General features: G+C 47.4%; 2 protein-coding genes across 2 annotated transcripts in view; one reads left to right on the top strand and one right to left on the bottom strand.

Annotated features, from left to right (window-relative positions):
- Positions 1 to 254: 254 nt before the first annotated feature.
- LOC135822351 (uncharacterized) lies at positions 255 to 7,133 on the bottom strand. Its single transcript, XM_065335095.1, has 5 exons — positions 6,674 to 7,133; positions 5,674 to 5,740; positions 4,264 to 4,361; positions 3,624 to 3,750; positions 255 to 1,270 (listed from the first exon to the last, which is right to left on the bottom strand). The coding sequence occupies exons 1-5, from the start codon at positions 7,127 to 7,129 to the stop codon at positions 1,032 to 1,034; spliced, it is 987 nt and encodes a 328-aa protein (XP_065191167.1). The 5' UTR covers positions 7,130 to 7,133; the 3' UTR covers positions 255 to 1,031.
- A 525-nt stretch (positions 7,134 to 7,658) lies between these two features.
- LOC135822349 (probable helicase with zinc finger domain) overlaps positions 7,659 to 19,807 on the top strand; it is a 29,312-nt gene continuing 17,163 nt past the window's right edge. The window contains exons 1-13 of the mRNA XM_065335093.1: positions 7,659 to 8,910; positions 10,869 to 10,979; positions 11,371 to 11,538; positions 11,986 to 12,161; positions 13,715 to 13,871; positions 14,241 to 14,311; positions 15,015 to 15,155; positions 15,636 to 15,755; positions 16,600 to 16,843; positions 17,726 to 17,891; positions 18,200 to 18,290; positions 18,828 to 18,978; positions 19,473 to 19,553. Coding sequence (XP_065191165.1) covers positions 7,846 to 8,910; positions 10,869 to 10,979; positions 11,371 to 11,538; positions 11,986 to 12,161; positions 13,715 to 13,871; positions 14,241 to 14,311; positions 15,015 to 15,155; positions 15,636 to 15,755; positions 16,600 to 16,843; positions 17,726 to 17,891; positions 18,200 to 18,290; positions 18,828 to 18,978; positions 19,473 to 19,553 — 2,742 coding nt within the window. The 5' untranslated portion in view covers positions 7,659 to 7,845. The remainder of the gene's footprint in view (positions 8,911 to 10,868; positions 10,980 to 11,370; positions 11,539 to 11,985; positions 12,162 to 13,714; positions 13,872 to 14,240; positions 14,312 to 15,014; positions 15,156 to 15,635; positions 15,756 to 16,599; positions 16,844 to 17,725; positions 17,892 to 18,199; positions 18,291 to 18,827; positions 18,979 to 19,472; positions 19,554 to 19,807) is intronic.

Genomic DNA, 19,807 nt, shown 5'->3' with positions numbered 1-19,807 from the left:
ATGAATGTACACAGGTTATCTAGTGCGCCAGCAAATCAGTCGGGTGGTCAAGTTTTCTCGCACACTAGAACATGGTTACATGTAGTTGGTCAGGCTCCAGAAAACCAAATTCTAGTGCTCGGGTTTGCCAGCACACCGCAAAATCATAATTAGATGGTCCGGTCTTTTGGACGTGCCAGAAAATCTGGTCACATTGGTCCAGTGATAGCCAAATCATCACATCCCCGAACATGACCAGGTGCCACCGCGGAGAATCAATAATAATACCTCCAACTTCATGGACAATGACCGCGTACTTTCACCAATATAAAATACTGCTTGCAACAGCTGCTGGCAATAAATGGTAATAAAACATAGATGCTAAGATAACAACCAGCAGACCCGCAGGGTAGAAATAGAACTATACAAGTCAATATAAATGATGTGTAGAGATAAAAACTCCTCTCGCACATAACGTTAGGAACTTGTGAAAAATACTTGAAGGCGAGGAACATACAAAACACGACACACTATACTAAGAGTAATAAATCCCTACTAAACTTACCTAAAATCAAACCTGGACATGTTTTTTTTCATCAACTGGCAAAGCGGAATACAGCTGTGAGCGAGTGTGTTGAAATATGGCTGAGAGAGGTGGCAATATAAACTATTGGAGAAATACCTCGGGCGCTGTGGGACTGCATGGTTCGTGCCACAAGCATGCTGAACGCTGGTATGCATGGTACGGCGAAAACACGGGCTGCATGCATGTGCGCGTGTCTGCGTCTGCGCGTGCATGTGTGTGCAGGGTCAAATACGTCGGCAGTTCAACAACGCAAGGACATGCTCCGCTGGGATGCATTCGCAGTGGTCACCTACCTACGGAAACTACACCGCACACCGTAACTACTACAATCTACTAGCAATGTGCGCAGGCAGACTGCTATACATTACCACACTATCCAACAAGTCCGACATAGCAACTACTTGGCAGTAGCACGTAGCTGGTAAGAACCCAATCTTACTAGTCATTTCACAATGCCTCTCTTACTTTAGAGCTCAACATCCTCCAACATTGGTGAAGACGCTTCTGGAATACCAGTGGAAGAAGACCGAGAGACACCACCATTAGATGCATTGGCCAGGTGTGGTGAGCGATCAGAATGTGGCGATCCTGATGGCTGATCTGGACGTTCATTCAACACAAGTTGCAGCGGTGTGGCTGAACCTGATAGGAGAGGACTGGATGGAGACACTCGGCCAACATCACCTGTCGCCTCAGACACTTCAACTGCAAGTCCAAACACCAGTAAACACAACAAAAGACAAAGGATTCAGACGGGGAAAAACAAGCGGAGCACATCTCTGCCTTATCGATTATGGTACATTGTGATTCACAAAACACCAGGCAGCTGACACATTGGGATTTAAGTTGATGACAAAAGAAATGCGTAAAGTACCTTGGAGACCAGGTGGGGATTCAGGGCATAAAATCCTGAACAAAAGAGATGGGTGCATAAGCATGCTGCACGTTACATGTATCTCTTGAAATTTGGCCAAAGAACGAGACTGCATGCAGCCAGGGGCATGTGATTTGCAAGCCAAATAGCACATTTCAGCTGTCAGCAGCTCTGTGCACACTAGCCACTCATTCTACGAACTAAAAGTAAAGTGTATAAGAAGAAAAGAGGACCAAAGAGTTGTTGGAGTGCGCAGCCAAGATGTGCTAGAGCTGATTGCCAGTTAAGTGTAGAACGTCAGTACCGTTGGTCAGTGTCGTGCAATGTTATCGAATGAGCTGAGTGTAAAGTAACTGGTGGTGTTGGTGGATATTATAGCATAACTTGTAGCTCTGTGGTCCTCTTTTCTTATTATAAACTAGCAGCACCCCCGGCCAGCGTTGCCTGGCCGAACGTGGCATGCGGGTGAAGCAAGTACATGAACAGCACACGTGCTCAGCACGTGGTGGTGGCCAGACCGCTGAAGTCCTGGTGAGGGAGGTTCTTCATCGTTGGAAGGAGAAGGAGGGACGTCTGTTACGCCTTCGGGAGGCTGTTCAGGGTTGTCCATCACCTGGTGGCCGATGAAGCGGCTCAAAAAATTCATAAAATTACGAACAAAAGTGCGATGCGCTCTTCACTGCAGATCAGATGCAGAGTGCAGTCAGTGCAGATCTTTTGTATCCTTTTGTTGCAGATGTTTATTTTGCAGAGAACGGTTCACGGCCGGTCCGCAGCGCTTGTGCGGCTGCTAGTGCTCAGTGCTTCTGCGCGCGGCTGCTACTGCTACTCGTACTGATCGTGTCTGCTACCTACACACACACACACGTCACAGGTGCCTCTTCTTTTGTATGGCCTAGGCTAGAACGTGGCATGAACAGCACACGTGCTCAGCACGTGGTGGTGGCTACACGATTCGCACGCTTCGCGTGCTCAGTGCTTCTGTGGCTGCTTCCGCTAGCTACACGATTCGCACGCTTCGCGTGCTCAGTGCTTCTGCGGCCGCTAGCTACACTGTTCGCACGCTTCGCGTGCTCAGGGATGCGCTGCTCCGCAGGATGGCCTGAGCGTAACACACAGACACACGTCACAGGTGCCTCTTCTTTATAAGATAGTAGTCGAACACAGACTCAGTGTGTCAATCTAGGCCATAGGCATAGGCTACACGATTCGCACGCGCGGCTGCTAGTGCTACCTACACACACACACAGTGCTTCTGCGGCCGCCAGCTACACTGTTCGCACGCTCCGCCTGCTAGTGCTACCTATGGCCTAGGCTAGAACGTGGCATGAACAGCACACGTGCTCAGCACGTGGTGGTGGCTACACGATTCGCACGCTTCGCGTGCTCAGTGCTTCTGTGGCTGCTTCCGCTAGCTACACGATTCGCACGCTTCGCGTGCTCAGTGCTTCTGCGGCCGCTAGCTACACTGTTCGCACGCTTCGCGTGCTCAGGGCAGCGCTGCTCCGCAGGATGGCCTGAGCGTAACACACAGACACATGTCACAGGTGCCTCTTCTTTATAAGATAGTAGTCGAACACAGACTCAGTGTGTCAATCTAGGCCATAGGCATAGGCTACACGATTCGCACGCGCGGCTGCTAGTGCTACCTACACACACACACAGTGCTTCTGCGGCCGCCAGCTACACTGTTCGCACGCTCCGCCTGCTAGTGCTACCTATGGCCTAGGCTAGAACGTGGCATGAACAGCACACGTGCTCAGCACGTGGTGGTGGCTACACGATTCGCACGCTTCGCGTGCTCAGTGCTTCTGTGGCTGCTTCCGCTAGCTACACGATTCGCACGCTTCGCGTGCTCAGTGCTTCTGCGGCCGCTAGCTACACTGTTCGCACGCTTCGCGTGCTCAGGGCAGCGCTGCTCCGCAGGATGGCCTGAGCGTAACACACAGACACACGTCACAGGTGCCTCTCTTTTATAAGTAAAGATTAATCGTTGACTCTCCACCCGAGTCTAAAAGTAAAGTAAAGAAGTAAACAGCAGTGTACAAGCATTGGGTCGGGACAAGTTGTTAAACACAGCACACATGCACATTGTGATGATCGATGCAAGAAAACTCAACTGCCAGGACGGCAGTGAGCAATCTACTCATAAATATAATACATGTATATGCAATATACACTCACCAGTCAGCTGTGAACCTGCACCAAGCTGTTCAGATGCTGTCCCATCTTCAATAGCAGAGGACTTTTCTGCTAAAGCCTGTTGAAATTTTAACTGCTCCTCAGCATGCTCCTGCTCCTCTTGCTTTCGCTATGAAGAAAGAGAACCACACAAAAAACACAAAGGAAACGGGAAATACTACAGTATGTCCACTGGGCTCTGGCGACGAACAAAAAAATCCGAACCATGCTCCGCCTTTCAGAAAAATAGCCAGACCCAACAACACACACCACACACACACATACATCGCAACATGCCACCACGTGCGCATAAACGTCAACACAAGGAAGCAAGCATGTGCATGCACCCATGGGCAAATAACACAGACATCTACACATATGGTGACATACTGTTGTGGACATACATCCGGTGGAATGACCGCGGCCGGCACCTACTTGCTTAGCACGTAACACACTGTACCTGTAAAACTGGACCAGCAGTGCTCACGGCTGCACGGCCAGCGCCCCATGGCCGCTTGACTTCTCAGCGCATTTCAATGTCCGCGACAGTAGGATGATAAAGCAGGGAAACGTAATACAACGAAGCAGCACAGGTTGGGTGTGTTCGGACTGTGCAGATTGCAGACAGCAGTGCAGCACTCACTTGTCGCTGGATACGATCCCACTCCTCCATTACATATCCATAACGAGGACTGGTGATGCCAAAAAGATCTGCTAGTTTTTCTCCCAAGTATTCAGCAACTGCAGAGGGCAAGCAGAGAGCAAGCATCAGCCCAGCAGGCAGGGTCACATTGGGTTTATGCAGCAGCAGCAGCAGCACTGCTGAGAAGCAGGCCAGGCGTACTACTGACTGTGCTGCTGCTGCTGCTGTTCAATGATCAAGCGAGTCAGTGCCACGCTGGGCGCTCTGCAGCTCTAGACCTGTGAATACTGGCATGTGAACTGGTGCAGGGCGCAAACTTGACTCACGCGATAAGATTTCATTGAGCAGCTTTGTACATACGCAATACACGTCACACAAGCGCAGTGGTGGTATATCTATGAATATGTGAACACTGGCAGGCATGTATCACAGACACCAGTGAAGTGCCCGCACATGCCAGCCCTGAGCAGTACTTCTGGCATGGCGACGGCCACGCAAACCCATCCAATGTGCCCAGCAACTGTTACTGCTGAAACCTACTGCATGCTGTGAATGCATTCTGCGTACACGGTCAGTCAGCATACTACCCCGTGCCATCGGGTATGTCCACTGCATGGCACACACTGTCACGTCCACGCTGCTAGGTACTGTAAAGCGATAAACTCTTCACGGCGCACAAAGTTTGCGTTTTCATGAATTGGGCTGGTTCACGATGAGAAACTTTGCCGATTTTATCTCTTCATTTGGATCTGTTACTGTCTACTTCGAGGTACAATCAATGTACAGAGCAGTTTGCGGCGATTTATATTCGCGAATGTGTGATGGTCGCGAAAATGGCGAAATTTAATCTCTAGCAAAAGTTACTCACTTTACAGCATTACTTTGTCAATCAGTATCACCCATAGGAAGAGGGTTGTACATGTAGCTGAATCAAAAATGAATAATGACACAAGGACGTGCTTGGGTAAGGAGATGAGTATTGTGCTCCACTCACACTTGAAGTTCATTTCAAAACAGGGTGAGCGGGCACAATTCTTCCGTATACACTCACACAGGTAGAGGCACAGACACAGGCACAGTCTACACATGCATGCCCCCCCCCCCACACACACAAACACACAAACACACCCCACACAAATACGTGCACATCAACACAGAGTTTTGACAACTGAAATCCAGCCAGCATTTAGCACAAGATCAGGGTACATGGGGATGTGCAATAGATCAAGGCTGTGGATTGGAGTTTATTGGTCAAATAAACCGAATCGACAATCAGCGAACTCACACACATACGCACACACACGTTCTCACTCACTCACACACACACACACATACACACACACACACACACACACACACACACACACACACACACACACACACACAGCAATACAATTCAGTTGTACTTACAATGTAGTGCGCCACTTGACACCGCAACAATATAGAGCCAAACAAGAGACACCCACGTCATGTCATGCTGTTCTCACAGTAGTGTGTGTATAGAACAGAGAAGCAGAGACACAATCAGAGAAGCAGAGACACAATCAGAGAAGCAGAGACACAATCGTACAAATGCTACGGGCCTTGGAGAAATGCGGTTCACAAACGGACGGACGAAACAGTATTTTTTAGATTTAATTTCGCCCAGTCGGCTACTAGACTTCTATTTCATCTGGGGGGAGGGGGTAGACAAGGAGAAGTAGTCATGTAGGGGCGTGATCTGGTGAGCTGTGTCATGGGGCTTGTGTGTCCTTCCAAGAAAACAAAACACATGTGCATTGTCATGTTCATCGGTTGCCATTGTGCTAGGGGGTATCCAATGTCTGAAGTCGTGTGTGTATGCATGCATGTGTGTGTGTGTGCATAAGTGTAAGCTTGTGCGTGCGCGCACACACACACCCACACACCCACACACGCACCCACACACACCCACACGTGCGCGCACACACATGTTGGCAAGGCGCAGGATTAAAGAATGATACGCGCACAGTTTCAGACATTGAAATCCGAGAAGATGTGTACGCAGCTGGAGGCCCTGGCATTGCAGCCGTGTGGCTGCATGCAGTACAAAATACTAATACAATGTATTCTAATATTCAGGGTTCGGAGTACATACTCCCCTTTGTTAGTACAGTGTGTACGGCTCTATCCAAACAAAAAATGCCCAAAATGGGTCACCCCAGTATACGGTGTGCGTGTGTGTAAACCTGGTACACATGGTGCGGCTACATGTATGACAGTATGTTGGTTCAGTCATAACCATTACATTTTGCAGCCAGTGTTTTGCATTGCCCTAAATCCCAAAGACATAAATTACGACAGGCCACTTCATCGGCCACAATCGGAATACATGTACTTATGTAGTGCTGCGGTAGGAGTAATTGCATTGTTTCTCAACAGTTGAACATACCTCCTGGTCAATCAGCTCTGTCGTGTCCGCATCAGACGAGTCGGCCAGTGCTAGCACGACATCCTGCTGCGATACGTTCTTAGCAAATGCATTATCTACCGTCGCCTCCGCAATATCTTCGTTCACATTGATCACTCCTGGCTCATTAGCAGCCTTGATCACTGCAGCCTCAGCCAGATCTCCATCGACAACGTCACAATCTCGACTTAGGTCGCGACTAAAGGGAACGCCACGATTGTGTGTAGACACAGCCACTTCTGCCATTACTTCAGTGCTCTCGACACACACACGCAGAGAAGGAACTAGCCAGCACCGTACAGCCACAGAAGCTAGAGTCAAGGGAGATAGAGGGAAGTGACAATCAAAGAGAGCAAAATTATCTCTTCGACGTGCTGGAAGAAGATGACTGGACTCGTACTCAAATCTCAAAATAATTTTGAACTGCCCTCCATGCATGATCCAACCACTGTAGCTACTAGTACTACTCAGTACACATGGTACATGTACCGGTACTGTACTAGCTGTCTGAACCAGAACTGAAAGAACAGTCAGTGCAGCAGATCCAGTCATGGCAGTCTCCCTGGTCTACCAAGGGGGCCGGGGTTGTTTGGGACTCCTGGCCCGTACATACCCACACGTACACTCGAGTACTCTTTGTACCAGTCTACAAAATTCCGGATCATGTCAGGGAGCCCTACACGTACGCAGTGGTATGTGTGGGGCAGCTGGGGCTCCCTGGGCCCGGTGAGTGGGCCGTCCGGATGACCTGATGACGTGACCAGATGAGTGACATAATGACGACCTGATGAGTCGACTCGAGTGTCATTGAGTGATGACTGATGAGACTGATGACTCTGATCTCCATGACGTAGATCTACTGTAGTACTTGACACGTCGCGGGAAACTCCCTTCCATTGTTTACCATAGCGACCTCATGCGCTCATGTATCGCATCTCGAACAGCGCGGCCGGAGGATATCATAACGACAAAAGAAGAAGATGCAGTTCGGAGTCGTAAAAATAAGTTCGAAAGAGTTGGAAAAGCAAAACTCTGTAGTGCAGTGGAGCTGGGACTTCCTCTCCTGTGTTCTCCTCCATGAGGACTTCGCAGTTTGAGAGTTAGATTAGCAGCTGTGCTCTTACTAGTCTCAGTAACGAACGAGAAGAAGCACAATGTCGCTGATAAGGGAAGAAAAAGTTGTTTGTGTTGTTTGTTTCAATGCTTCGAAACATAAGCCCAAACCCCATCTAAGGACTCTGGAGTCGGCTGAAGAGAAGAAAGGATCCAAAGAGAAAAACTGCAAGTTCTGTGGACATATATGGAAGCAACTCCACGTTGTACGCGGAACGAATAATAAGTGGTTTCCAGTTCGCCAGAGACCAGCACGTGTTTCAGGTGAATACCAAGTCTGTACTTATCGAGAGAAGTGTCAGAAAGGTGCAGTTTGTACTTTCGCTCATAGCAGTGAAGAGCTGGAAGTATGGAGACGCGAGCGTTCTGCTGAGCAGTTGAAATCGGGTGCTGAAGTCCGACCATTCCCCGACTTTCAGGCAGCAGGTGTGAATGCATCTAGCGAGATCATTTTGCAGCTGTGTAAGAATTATTTGCTAGGCAACTGCACGTATGGAAAGCGCTGTACGTTCGCCCACAGTGAGCCGGAGCTCAGAAAATGGAGTGCAGATATGCAGTCTCGTAAGAAAGGAGAGAAGACGATCACGCCCGCGTCCACGACCCTATCGTGCCCACTGTGCCAAGTACCGTGCAACTCATTTTCAATGCTGCAAGAACATCTCAGTGGACAGAAGCATGCTGCTCGCGTGGAGGCCGAACGTCTTGTGCAGCAGCAGCAGCGCACATCTCAGCAAGTGTCATTTCCAGGTTCTAGCCAAGTCAGGCCGAGCACTGCTGCGGGCACTGTCGCGGGAGCCACAGCGCAGCTTGGTGGGACAAGTGGTGGCATGCGTGCACCGCCATCCATGCCCTGGATAAGAGAGTATCGCATGTGCTGGTATGTGGACAGTAGTAGGCGTTGTCCGCACGGCAATTCGTGTACGTACGCTCACTCTCGCGACGAGATGAACTACTGGTCTAGTAAACTACCCAAAGGTGCTGATACACCAGAACCACACCATTCTGAATCATCTGCACACTCGGGCATACCCCCGCGGCCATCCTCTACACAGTTTGTACAGCTCCTGCGACACGAGATTACGCGAAACACCATTGCACCGGTAGAGGTAAGGCCAGTCTTGCACACACTGAATGCACACGTTGAGAGCTTGAGAGAATTGCACTCTCTCAAACTGTGCCTTGTATTGAACGTACTAGTAAGTTAGTAACCGAAACTATGAGTACGCGAATTATTTCGTCTTTGACGCTCCAGAACCATTCCAGGGTTCTAGCCAAAGGGGGGGGGGGGGGGGGGTAGGGGGGCGCAGCGCCCCCCTACTCCGTTTGCGCGCCCCCCTGTGAAGAAGTGCCGCCCCCCTACTCATTTTCCGATTTTTGTGTTTTTTCACCCCATTCAACGAAAATACAGTCGATAGTCACTACTAGAGGGTTCATAATAAAAGGCACATTTGTGAGGGGTGAAGTCGGGGGTTCACCCCGTATGTTACATTTTGCATGGCAAGACAATTTTGGACAATGGAAAAAATTGGGTCATGGGGTAACTTTTTCCCATGCCCGCCCCCTACTATTTTGACCTGGCTAGAACACTGCATTCATATACCAGTGTTCATATTAGGGCCGAAACGATTGCCCATTTTGCCTTAACGATTAACCAATAACACTAACGATCGATTTATTGGTTTTACCGATTTTCCGGACAAGTTTTATACTTGTCATGTTGGACATCAGTATACAACAAAAACAATTAAATTTGTTAACTATATACAGGTACGTATGGGTGAAAGATCCACACAGGCCCCAAAAAGACCAAAATGAAATTTGCAACGTGATATGAGCAGTGTTCCTCTGCCACTAAACATCAACGATCAGTCGTCTGTCTTCTACAATGGAGAAGGGTCGACTGGAATCGACATTCCAGTCGATGATCGACTCCGTCAACATGCCTGAGCGCCTGCTGTCGCATGTTCGCAAGTTAGCTATCTGTGCCGAAGAACGACGTGACGGGCTTCATTCCAGCACTGTTCGTCGCATTGTCACTGCGCTCAACATTGCTGGTAGTCGCCGTTGCTGTCGACTGGGTTGCTGATCCTTTCCCTGCCGCAGCGGCGTACTGGTCTTTATGAGCAGAAATCAGGTGTTGGAACAAGTTGGTTGTGCCGCTTTGACGGGCGAACTCGCGGCTGCACGAATTGCATCTCGCTACGCTAACAGCTTCCTCGAAATATGCCCAAGCTGGCGATCTCTTGGTCAGACTAACTTTCGCTTTTCCAGGCGGCAGCATTGTCAATGCTTTCCTCACCAAAAAATCAAAATTAACTTAGTTTTTGACAAGAACTGAACAAATTAGAAGAACGGCAGCCACACTCACAGTTTCACTACAACCTAACAGCAATGAAGTTTTCCGGTTGTTACATTTTACGGCTACGCTGACTACAATGTAGTGCAGTGAATGTAGTGACTATGTACGACTACAAAGGATCAAGCGCGCAATGATTGTAGATCTACGGACCTACGAGGCTACGGCTTCATGGCATCATGCACGTGTACTTCGACGTTCATGTACTTGTGCGCATGACGCGCGTGCATGATGCCATGCATGGTTTGCATGTACTGACGTCATGACCGCTCTCGCACTAGTGCACTGTACAGTCATAATCGTTATCGATCATAACGATTATCGATTTCATCCATAACAAGTGATATACGAGTAATCGGTATAATCGTTTCGGCCCTAGTTCATATAGTATTCATACAGAGAAGATGAGGCTGTCGGTACAAGAAACATGAGGGATTTCGTATTCAAGTTTTAATTACGTATGAACCCAGTGTCGCGTTTTTCACTGTCACTCCTTGCGTGACCCTGATTCCACGTCCGGTTCTAGTAGAATCTACGATTAACCTGCATTAGAAATATTCCAAAATAGAATGCATATGAAACATTCTGAATTCTGTTCCTAGATTTTCTACGCATCGTATTCAGGATTTACAGCTATCCCAGTCTATCAGTGAAAACCTTCGCACTATTGTACATGAAATTCATTGTATTTCCCATCTTGCTTTGCAGCTGGTGCGGCCGAAAGAAGGTATGTCAGTTCGCGAGAAGTCAGGCAAGAGTGTGGACGTGCAGGTCACTTCTTCGGACTCCATTCCCTGGGTTTTCGAAGTCACATTTTCAGTAAGTGTTTTTTTGTGTTTGCTTCCTAGTTAAAAGCTTGTGAGAATTCAAGGAAACAGGCTGCACCTTTCATATCATGACCTCAGTGGTGTGCGCTGGTGCTGGGTACAATACAGGTCAGTAGCAACCTGCTCTCTTGGGTTTTCAGGATCAAGCTCGATGCAAGAATAGAGTTGTTGTCGCACAGTGATAACGTAGGCGCCTGAAGTGAAGGGTACTGGTGAACTGTACCTACGGCAGAATTGTTCTAGCTGTAATAGTGATGGATGCATTGTTGTGCTGGGGAAGTACAAGTTGTACCTTTGTATGGTCCCATTATAGGAGTGTAAGTTGAGCTTGAAACATTTGTATGTACTGTGCTGCTTTTGTTATTTCCTCAATGTGTGTTCAGTGCCCTGCAGTTTTCCAAGCAGTTGTACTCCTTGACTCAACACTAGCCGACTTCACACTGCACTCTGCCGTGCACTTGAAAAGCAAGGCTGTTTTCCCGTCTGTCTCGGAGTGCGACGGTATTTTCATCAATCAGCACGTCAACGAGGGAGATGTCTTTGAAGTCAACGTAAGGGCATGGATATGCGTACACGTGAAGAAACTAGTGTGTCTAATTGCTGTGGGCACCTTCCAGCTTTGTAGTTAAACCGAACACACTTCCATCAAAGGAATAGTAACTCGAATGCCGGTTTGCGAATGAGTAATCTATAGTCTTTTTTCTTATACCTGCCAAGTTTAATGTTCAATGATTTTGCGAAAAACCAAGCTTGTTCGAATCGTTCAAATATCAGTACAATCAGTCATGTACTCCCTTCATGACCAGCACCATCCTTTGCCAGGGTCTTCAGGCATGCCTGCCAGGGTCTATGAGTATGCTTGCCTGGTAGAATCTCGAAAGAGCCCTTCTCCTCCGGTACCCTTCATGCTTTAGTGAGTTTTGTTTTGTTCCGTTTTTCTTGTATCAGAACCTGTGTCTCATTGTTCCTTTGCCGCGCCCTGAATGTCTTCACTACAGGTCCAATGCACTCCTGCAGTTGGCAAGAGAGAACAGTGTGTTCTTTTCAAGTGTGACACGTTTGTTACCGGTCGTCTCGTGTCCGTTAGCCACTTGTCCAGCCAGCTGACGCAATTGATTCACGATGCCAAGCAAACCAACCATGGACAGTCTCTATTGCAGTCTATCAACAGCAGGTACAATACATGTAATATGTCCCTTAGCACTGTTAGCAGACACCTCTCAACTAAGGCTATCACTGCATTCAGGACACATTTGCTCAGTCCGAACTGTTCCCAGTCGAAAGGAGAGTGACTGGGCAGGTCCACATGGAGACTGACTAGTCTTCCGAAGGATTTATTCTAACGAGGACCAGTATGGTCGGAGCATGTAATCCTCTATCTCCTTGTGGACTGGTCAATCTATTCTCCTTTTGTATGGTAGCTTTTAATGGGATGAAGTGCCCGTTTGTCGCCATTATGGCACACTGACAAACTTCAATTTCTAATGCGAGTTGCGATGCCTCCTGTAATCTGGACACATCCCTATACAGGGCAGATGTGCCTGACTCTGGCAGGTGTCCATAATTTAGAGGTTCCTCTGTGCATGTGCACACGAATGACTGGATGTGTAATGTAGCGCTTTTCAATATAATGTATTCCTGACTCTACACAAGCGTTTAATGCGAACTTCAAGCGTACCGCCTGAATGTTCAGACTACTGTAGTGTCGTTGGGTCTATATTGTGCCGTATGTACGCCCACTGTGCACACTCCAGTATTCAAACTCCCAAAAGGACACAGACTTTCGAAAGCACCCGCTCCATCGGAATCCTAAAGCCGGGTTGAAAACCCATTTGCCAGTGCAGCTGTATTATAGAGAAGCCAGCTGATGGAGAAAAGATTCCTACGTGGCAGTTGCGACACAGCAGGCCTCTGCTTTCTTCACCTCTGTTACTAGCCAACTTAGGCCACGTAGCGAGTAGATGTGGAATGGTGCTAGACTGCTAGTGTGTTAGATTATTAGAAATCACGGCTCTGGCAGAAGTTCTTGTTGGAAAGTTTGCAATTCACAACAGTGTGCACGTACAATGTTCGTACCAGCTGTAAGTGAGGACACAAGGTGTAAGACTTAGATCTAAATCAGGTCAGTTCTCCTTTGAACACGTCAATCGTGGCATTGATTTTACGCCCTGCGTTCTCACCTACCGCTTGTGTTAGTCTACACTGTTGTAAACTACAAACTTCCAAGTAAGACAATTTGCCCTGACTGTAATACTTCTGTGTGGGCTAATAGCGTTTGGCTAAGAAAGATGAAGAAAGCAGAGGATTGTTTTGTGAGTAATGTGCATTGCTCTAGTAACACTCGCATCTCTCTCTCTCTCTCTCTCTCTCTCTCTCTCTCTCTCTCTCTCTCTCTCTCTCTCTCTCTCTCTCTCTCTCTCTCTCTCTCTCTCTCTCTCTCTCTCTCTCTCTCTCTCTCTCTCTCTCTCTCTCTCTCTCTCTCTCTCTCTCTCTCTCTCTCTCTCTCTCTCTCTCTCTCTCTCTCTCTCTCTCTCTCTCTCTCTCTCTCTCTCTCTCTCTCTCTCTCTCTCTTGCCAGAAGTTGAGAAAGTCTGTTTGTCTATTACCTGTTTATTCAACCGAGTAGCGCTCTGTTTTTTTGCAGTGCATGTGTCCCTGGTTTTTTGTCATGGTGTGTTAGTTGAGTTGTTGGCCATTTGTATCTTGTCTGTTTGTGCACGTACTACAGGAGCGTTTTCTGGGAAGAAAAGTTTCAGGTCATTGAATTTGATGACGATGACGGATCACCGCAGCTTTTTCTTCCACCGTACGCCATGTCGCCAGAAATTGAGAAAAAGCTGCTTGAAGGCGTCTTTGACACCAAGCTTAAACGTGGCTTAGCACAGGTACTGTCTTGGCATGCAGTGATTGTTTCTCACTGATCATGGTCTGCTATTTGGGGTGATATGGTGCACATACGATGCAATGTTTGAATGACTTCTCAATGTGTTGTGTGGTTTGTATGTTTAATCTGCTCCAACCTTCGATGCCATGTCTCTTTGGATTCAGAGTCTTTCCCATGCACTCGGTAATTTGTTCCATGCCATCTATTTTTGTTTCATGTTTTTTTAGTGCACTCTTTCCTTCACTGTCTGTTGTGTCAATGTGTATGTGTGTGTGTTTGTGTGTTTGCACGCATGTGTATATGTGTGTGTGTTTGTGCGTGTGCGCGCGTGTGTGTGTATATTATGTTTTTTTTGTGCGTGCGTTTGAAGACTGATTACAAGAACCAGCTGCACATTCTCTTGTACATAGAGGAGTATCAGCGACAGCACGACGTGAAACGGTAGGATTTGCCTTTCAACACTGAGCAGTGTGGGAAATTACCTGTCACGAGGAAAGGGATTGACAATTACTGTAGAGCGCCGATGGGTTTGAGAAGGGAACCGGCTGCACTCAGAATGCGACGTCCCTGTAAAGCGAACTGCATGATTATATTGCTTGGATGTCTTATCACCGTGGACTCTCATGTACGGAACCCTGTGCTCATCACATGTGTATTTAGTGTGCTTTTACATATGCATGGGCTCTTACAATGTACACTAAACGTGCATTGGCCAAGACCACTGTCGACAGCCACCTGTACAGTTTTCCTATCTACATCGTTCTTCGTAAGCACAGTCAATTATCTGGCCACTTTGGGAATGCGGCAATGCTGGACGACTGGATACGTCTGATATCTGCATGATTTCATTACTATATTATACACACCCTGTTACAATACATTGTACCTATCCATGCTGGTGGCATTGACCTTTGTGCTCCCGGCTTGTTGGATAGCTGGCGGCTGGATCCGTAATACTTGACTGCACTTGTCGTAGTCTTATGCGAGAACGTGGACTTATACCATGCTGCATGCTGCTGTATTCTGTAAACTTGGGTGCAAGGGTGGGCATGCTTATACCATACGGTGGGCTGTTGTGTTGTGTTAACTTGGGCGAGACTGAGATTGTTGTTGCTTTACATGTGTGTATGTGTTCCGTGCATAGTTATGATATGTATGGCTACTTGCTGGATCTTCTTGACAAGTATCAACTGGAGAATGGACCGTTGCTATTTCCTCTACATGGCCAGAAGCTGTGTCGTATCTCTCTCAACGAGCCGCTGGATGACCGCGAGCACTCTTTGACGTAATGCCAGTGTTGTAGTGTGTGTGTTAAGGTGTGATGTGTAATGTGCTGTATGCCATGTGCTGTGTGCGGTGTGCTATGTGCCCTTCGTTATGATGTGCTATGTATGTTTGATGCGCTGTGTGGTATGTACTGTGCTGTGTGCCGTGCTGTGTATGATGTGCTGTATACTGCGTGCTTTAATTATGCTATGTGCCATGCTGTGTATGATGTGTTGTGGTATGTACTGTGCTGTGTGCTATGTCAGTATGCTATGTGCTGCGTGCTGTGGTATGTACTGTGCTGCGTGCTGTGGTATGTGCTATGTGCTTTGGCAGTGTGCTGTATATGTTGTGTGTTATGTGCTATGTGGCCTTGTATGACCTTGCATCAGTACATGAACACAGAATGTGTATGGATCTATTATTGCACTAGCACTCAGAGTGACTCTGAATAGCTGGTGTGTTATCGTATTCCATTCTCGGTATTTGCTTCTCTCAGTGATTCCTCAGTGGCCCTCGTCCGACCGCAAGGTTCTCCAGTAGTATACGAGGCACCCGTGCAGCACTTAGGCCGTGATTATGTCGTGTTGAAGCTGAATGCAGGGACTGTGGAAGCATGGTGAGTTTATGTGTCTATGTGTGTGTGTGTGTGTGTATGTATGTGCTGGACTGTGTCCCCCTCATGCTGAGCTGGAACCTGACACGTTGTCTTTGTGCAATGTATGTGCATCTCAAAGTTCATCCAGTACCTCTTTTTTGTGATACGGGAAACCGATTGCATTGAAGTGAACCAGCAAGATGCAGAGTCCACAGTTGTGCTTATGCTCAATGGCTTGGTTGAGAGAGGAGAAAAGAGATAGCAAGAAGGCAACCATGTGTGGAAATGTTTTATAAAATGTGATATACACAAGTACTGTATAAGCAGAAATATTCGTCTGGAATTTAATTTCGTCTTTTTCGACCAAGGAGCTTTTGGACTAAATTAAATGTAGGACTAATGTCGATTTGCCCAGCGTTTCTATACACTCTTATGATCCATGGACGAAATTTTCAACCGGACAAACTCCTTTTCCTTGGAGTTGGACGAAATTATTGACCGACGAAATGTTCTGCCTCTACAGTAGTACATAGGTTGACTAAAGTCTACATGTAAGTACCCACAAACCAAGATCAACAGCTATGGGTGTAGGTCGAAATACAATAAGACTAGCCACATGCATGAAGTAGATAGTACCTTAGGTCTGAGTCTCTCTCACTCTCTCGCGCTCTCTTACTCACTCACTGACTCACTCACCCACACACTCTCTCGCTCACTCACACACTCTCTCTCTCTTTTCTCTCTCTCGCACTCTCTCTCTTTCTCTCTCTATCTCTCTCTCTCTCTCTCTCTCTCTCTCTCTCTCTCTCTATCAATCTCCAACAAACGTGTTAATGTAGTGTTTGTCTCATCATTTTCTGTCCAGTATGAAGAGTGATAATCAAGTCGACATCCGCTTCCGTCACTACCGTCCATTACTGCAAGCCATGCATCACGCTGTAGATAATCTCGAGCTTGGTGTAGTGTTCCCACCACGGATCATGCCGAATACTGGCCTCATGCTCGGTCAAGCTAACACTATTGATGCGCACGAGGACCTGCTTAAATCTACGCTAAATGAGAAACAACGTGAGGTCGTGAAAACTGTGCTACAAGATGAAAACCGACAGGTCAGTTGCCTACTGCAGTGTGAATCAACTTGATATGGATGGTGTCACTTTCTACTGTTTGTGTTTTTATGCCTATGTGTATAGGGAGGGCTGGCGGTGGGGGTTGTGGTGATAGTAGGGGTCGTGTGGATAGTGGGGGTGCTGGTGGTGGTTATATATGTGTGTGTGTGTGTGTGTGTGTGTGTGTGTGTGTGTGTGTGTGCGTGCGTGCGTGCGTGCGTGCGTATGAGCTGCTCAAGGTCAGATTTGTGTTGTGATGTATTCACCACTGTCTGACCAGTGACTACATGCCACATGTGTGTGTGTGTGTGTGTGTGTGTGTGTGTGTGTGTGTGTGTGTGTGTGTGTGTGTGTGTGTGTGTGTGTGTGTGTGTGCGTGTGTGTCCCATATGGTGCAGTGGTATGTGCAGTCGATTTCCAATCGAGAGGTTGCGGGTTCAATTCCCGACGATTATGGTCGCACACGTCTTTCTTCTCTTTCTCGGTCTCTTCCTGACTTTTCTTTCATTTTCCTGGGTGGTTACCAACAGCCAGTGTATGCCGGAGTATGTGGTGTGGTGTGTGTGTGTAGAAAAAAAAAGAAAAAAAAGAAAAAAAATGGAAAAATGAAAAATAGGGATTCACTGGCCAGAAAAAGTCACTTCAATCAGCTGTGTGGTGGATACCAGGCTAAAAATAGTGGCGGTCAATTCATCAGCCTTGCAAGCTGTTGAATGGTGTAATCCCAGCACAAGTTGCTATGTCTAACATAGCTGTTCGCTATCATCGCTTCCGCGATGGGCAGGTCTGAGGTGTGTGTGTGTGTGTATGCCTGTGTGAGTGTGTTTATGTGTGTTTATATGTGTTCCTGTGTCCTTGTTTGTATGTCATATGTGTGTTCAGGTTCCGACTCTGCTTTGCGGCCCGTTTGGAACTGGCAAGACACAAACGTTGATCGAAGCTGTCTTTCAGCTCCTGAAGCACGCGCCAACAGCTAAAATTCTTGTGTGCAGTCATGGCAATCAGACTGCCGATCTCTATGTACACGAGCTTCATGAAAGATGGAATGGTGGGCGTTGATTGTGTTCTTGTGTGCTGCTACATGCATTGATTCCTGGTGTTGCCTGTGTTGTATTGTTCAATGTCTGGTGGTCTGTGTGATGTGCTGCTATGTGCGTAGTTGTGGTACAGTGTACTAATAGTTTGTAACTGGTAGTGTCCAGCTGTTGTTGGTTATGTGTGCAGCACTTGCATTTGCATTTGGCCTAATTCTCGAATTCCTTGATGGCGGGGTCAGTGATGTGTACTCCATGACCTTGGACCTGCATAGTTATCTTATGTGTTGTGCTGCTCGATGCTGTTTGCCGTCCGTTGTAGCTCTTGCTCAGAAGCGTGTCTCTCTCTTGCGACTCTACAATACTCACCGGCGCTTGAACACAATTGATCAGCTGGTACAGAAGTATTGCTGGTAAGTTGTGCAGACATGTACACGGTACGTATTCTGCTACTAGCACCGCACCGCTTTGCAGATAAGCACAACGTTGCAGTGCGGGTTATATTGTACCTGTCCTATACAGTGCCTGTGCTTGCAGCCAGATACGCTGCAATGTGACTGCTGGCAAAGCATTTGCATTTGGTTTCCAGATTGTATGGCACCGGGTTTCAGTCATGTGTCGGATAGTGGCCGGCGGATCACAAAGAAGGCGGTGTTATGTGTCCACGCATTTGTTTTGTCGGCAGTAGATGTGTAGATTGTTCACTGTAGCAAGAGCGCACACGTCAGAGTAGGACAGATCCTTTCATCCATAATCTGGCGTGTTTGCATTGGCTCGGTGCAAAATGCCGTTTGGGGCACTAAGTATTAGCAGCAAGATGAATTCCTGTTACCATGCAAGAGACATTACGAATAGTAGCGTCTGGCACTAGCCATGGTCCATTGTGCTTTATTTGTGTGTGTGCGTGCGCGTGCGTGTGTGTGTGTGTGTGTGTGTGTGTGTGTGTACAGTGTACGTGATGGTAGTCTGTACATGCCGGCCTTGGAGCACATCCAGCAGTTTCAAGTGGTGGTCACAACGTCAGACAATGCGCACGTATTGGCCAGCCTGGGAATGCCAAAGAGCTACTTTACGCACGTTATTGTGGATGAAGCATGTCAGGTATGCTGGTGGACAAGTTTTAGTGCCAAGGGACCTGTTTATTAGCGACTACAGCTGTACTACAGTCCTTTCATCCAAACTTGGCACCCTAACCTTTTGGTGTCTTCCACGTATACATGTAGTTGTAGACATCATGAAAACAACAGTGTATCCTGCATTGTGTGACTGGTGCAATTATTCTTTGCCACTTTTGAGGCTGGAAACTGAAACTTTTTCGTTCCGTGAAAATTATCGATAATGCCGGATGGCCCCTTAAATAGGAAAGGCACAAACTCCTATGCTCGGAGCACAAATTTGAATAAGACGTTTGTCTCGAGGATGGTGGGTGTGTTTGCACTCTACTAGTATTGGGAATTAGAGTCTTCAAGCTATTCTCTTGTTGATGGTGTGTGGTGTGATTCTGTTGTAACACAGTTACATTTAGCAATGTAAGAAGAATGCTTTGAGAAACCTGTGTGTGTGTGTGTGTGTGTTTTGGCTGTTTCGTTTGTTAGATCATGGAGGCAGAATCCTTGATTCCAGTCAGTTTGGCTCATGTTGGTACAAAAATTGTGCTGGCAGGTGATCATATGCAGGTATGATCATGGTATGGTGTTTTGTGGCGTTGTCGTTGCTCCACTCTGTGTGCTTGGCTTCATGCTGTGGCTATGCAGGCTGTATTGTTACTGGTTCCGCTGAAGCGTCACTCTTGTTCAGTTGTTGCTTGCTTCCAATGTCATTATGAGGACAGTGTATGTCTTGAGTACCTTGGATATTTGGTGGGTGGCTGTAATGAGAGTTTTTAGAGGACGAATTCTGCTGTTCATTATGGAATACTTACGTTGGAAGT

The sequence above is a fragment of the Sycon ciliatum genome, chromosome 8 (assembly GCF_964019385.1).
Source record: "Sycon ciliatum chromosome 8, ocSycCili1.1, whole genome shotgun sequence".
In the NCBI taxonomy this organism is placed as follows: domain Eukaryota; kingdom Metazoa; phylum Porifera; class Calcarea; order Leucosolenida; family Sycettidae; genus Sycon; species Sycon ciliatum.
The sequence above is the reverse complement of the archived record's forward strand: the minus strand, read 5'-3'. Positions and strand labels throughout refer to the sequence as shown.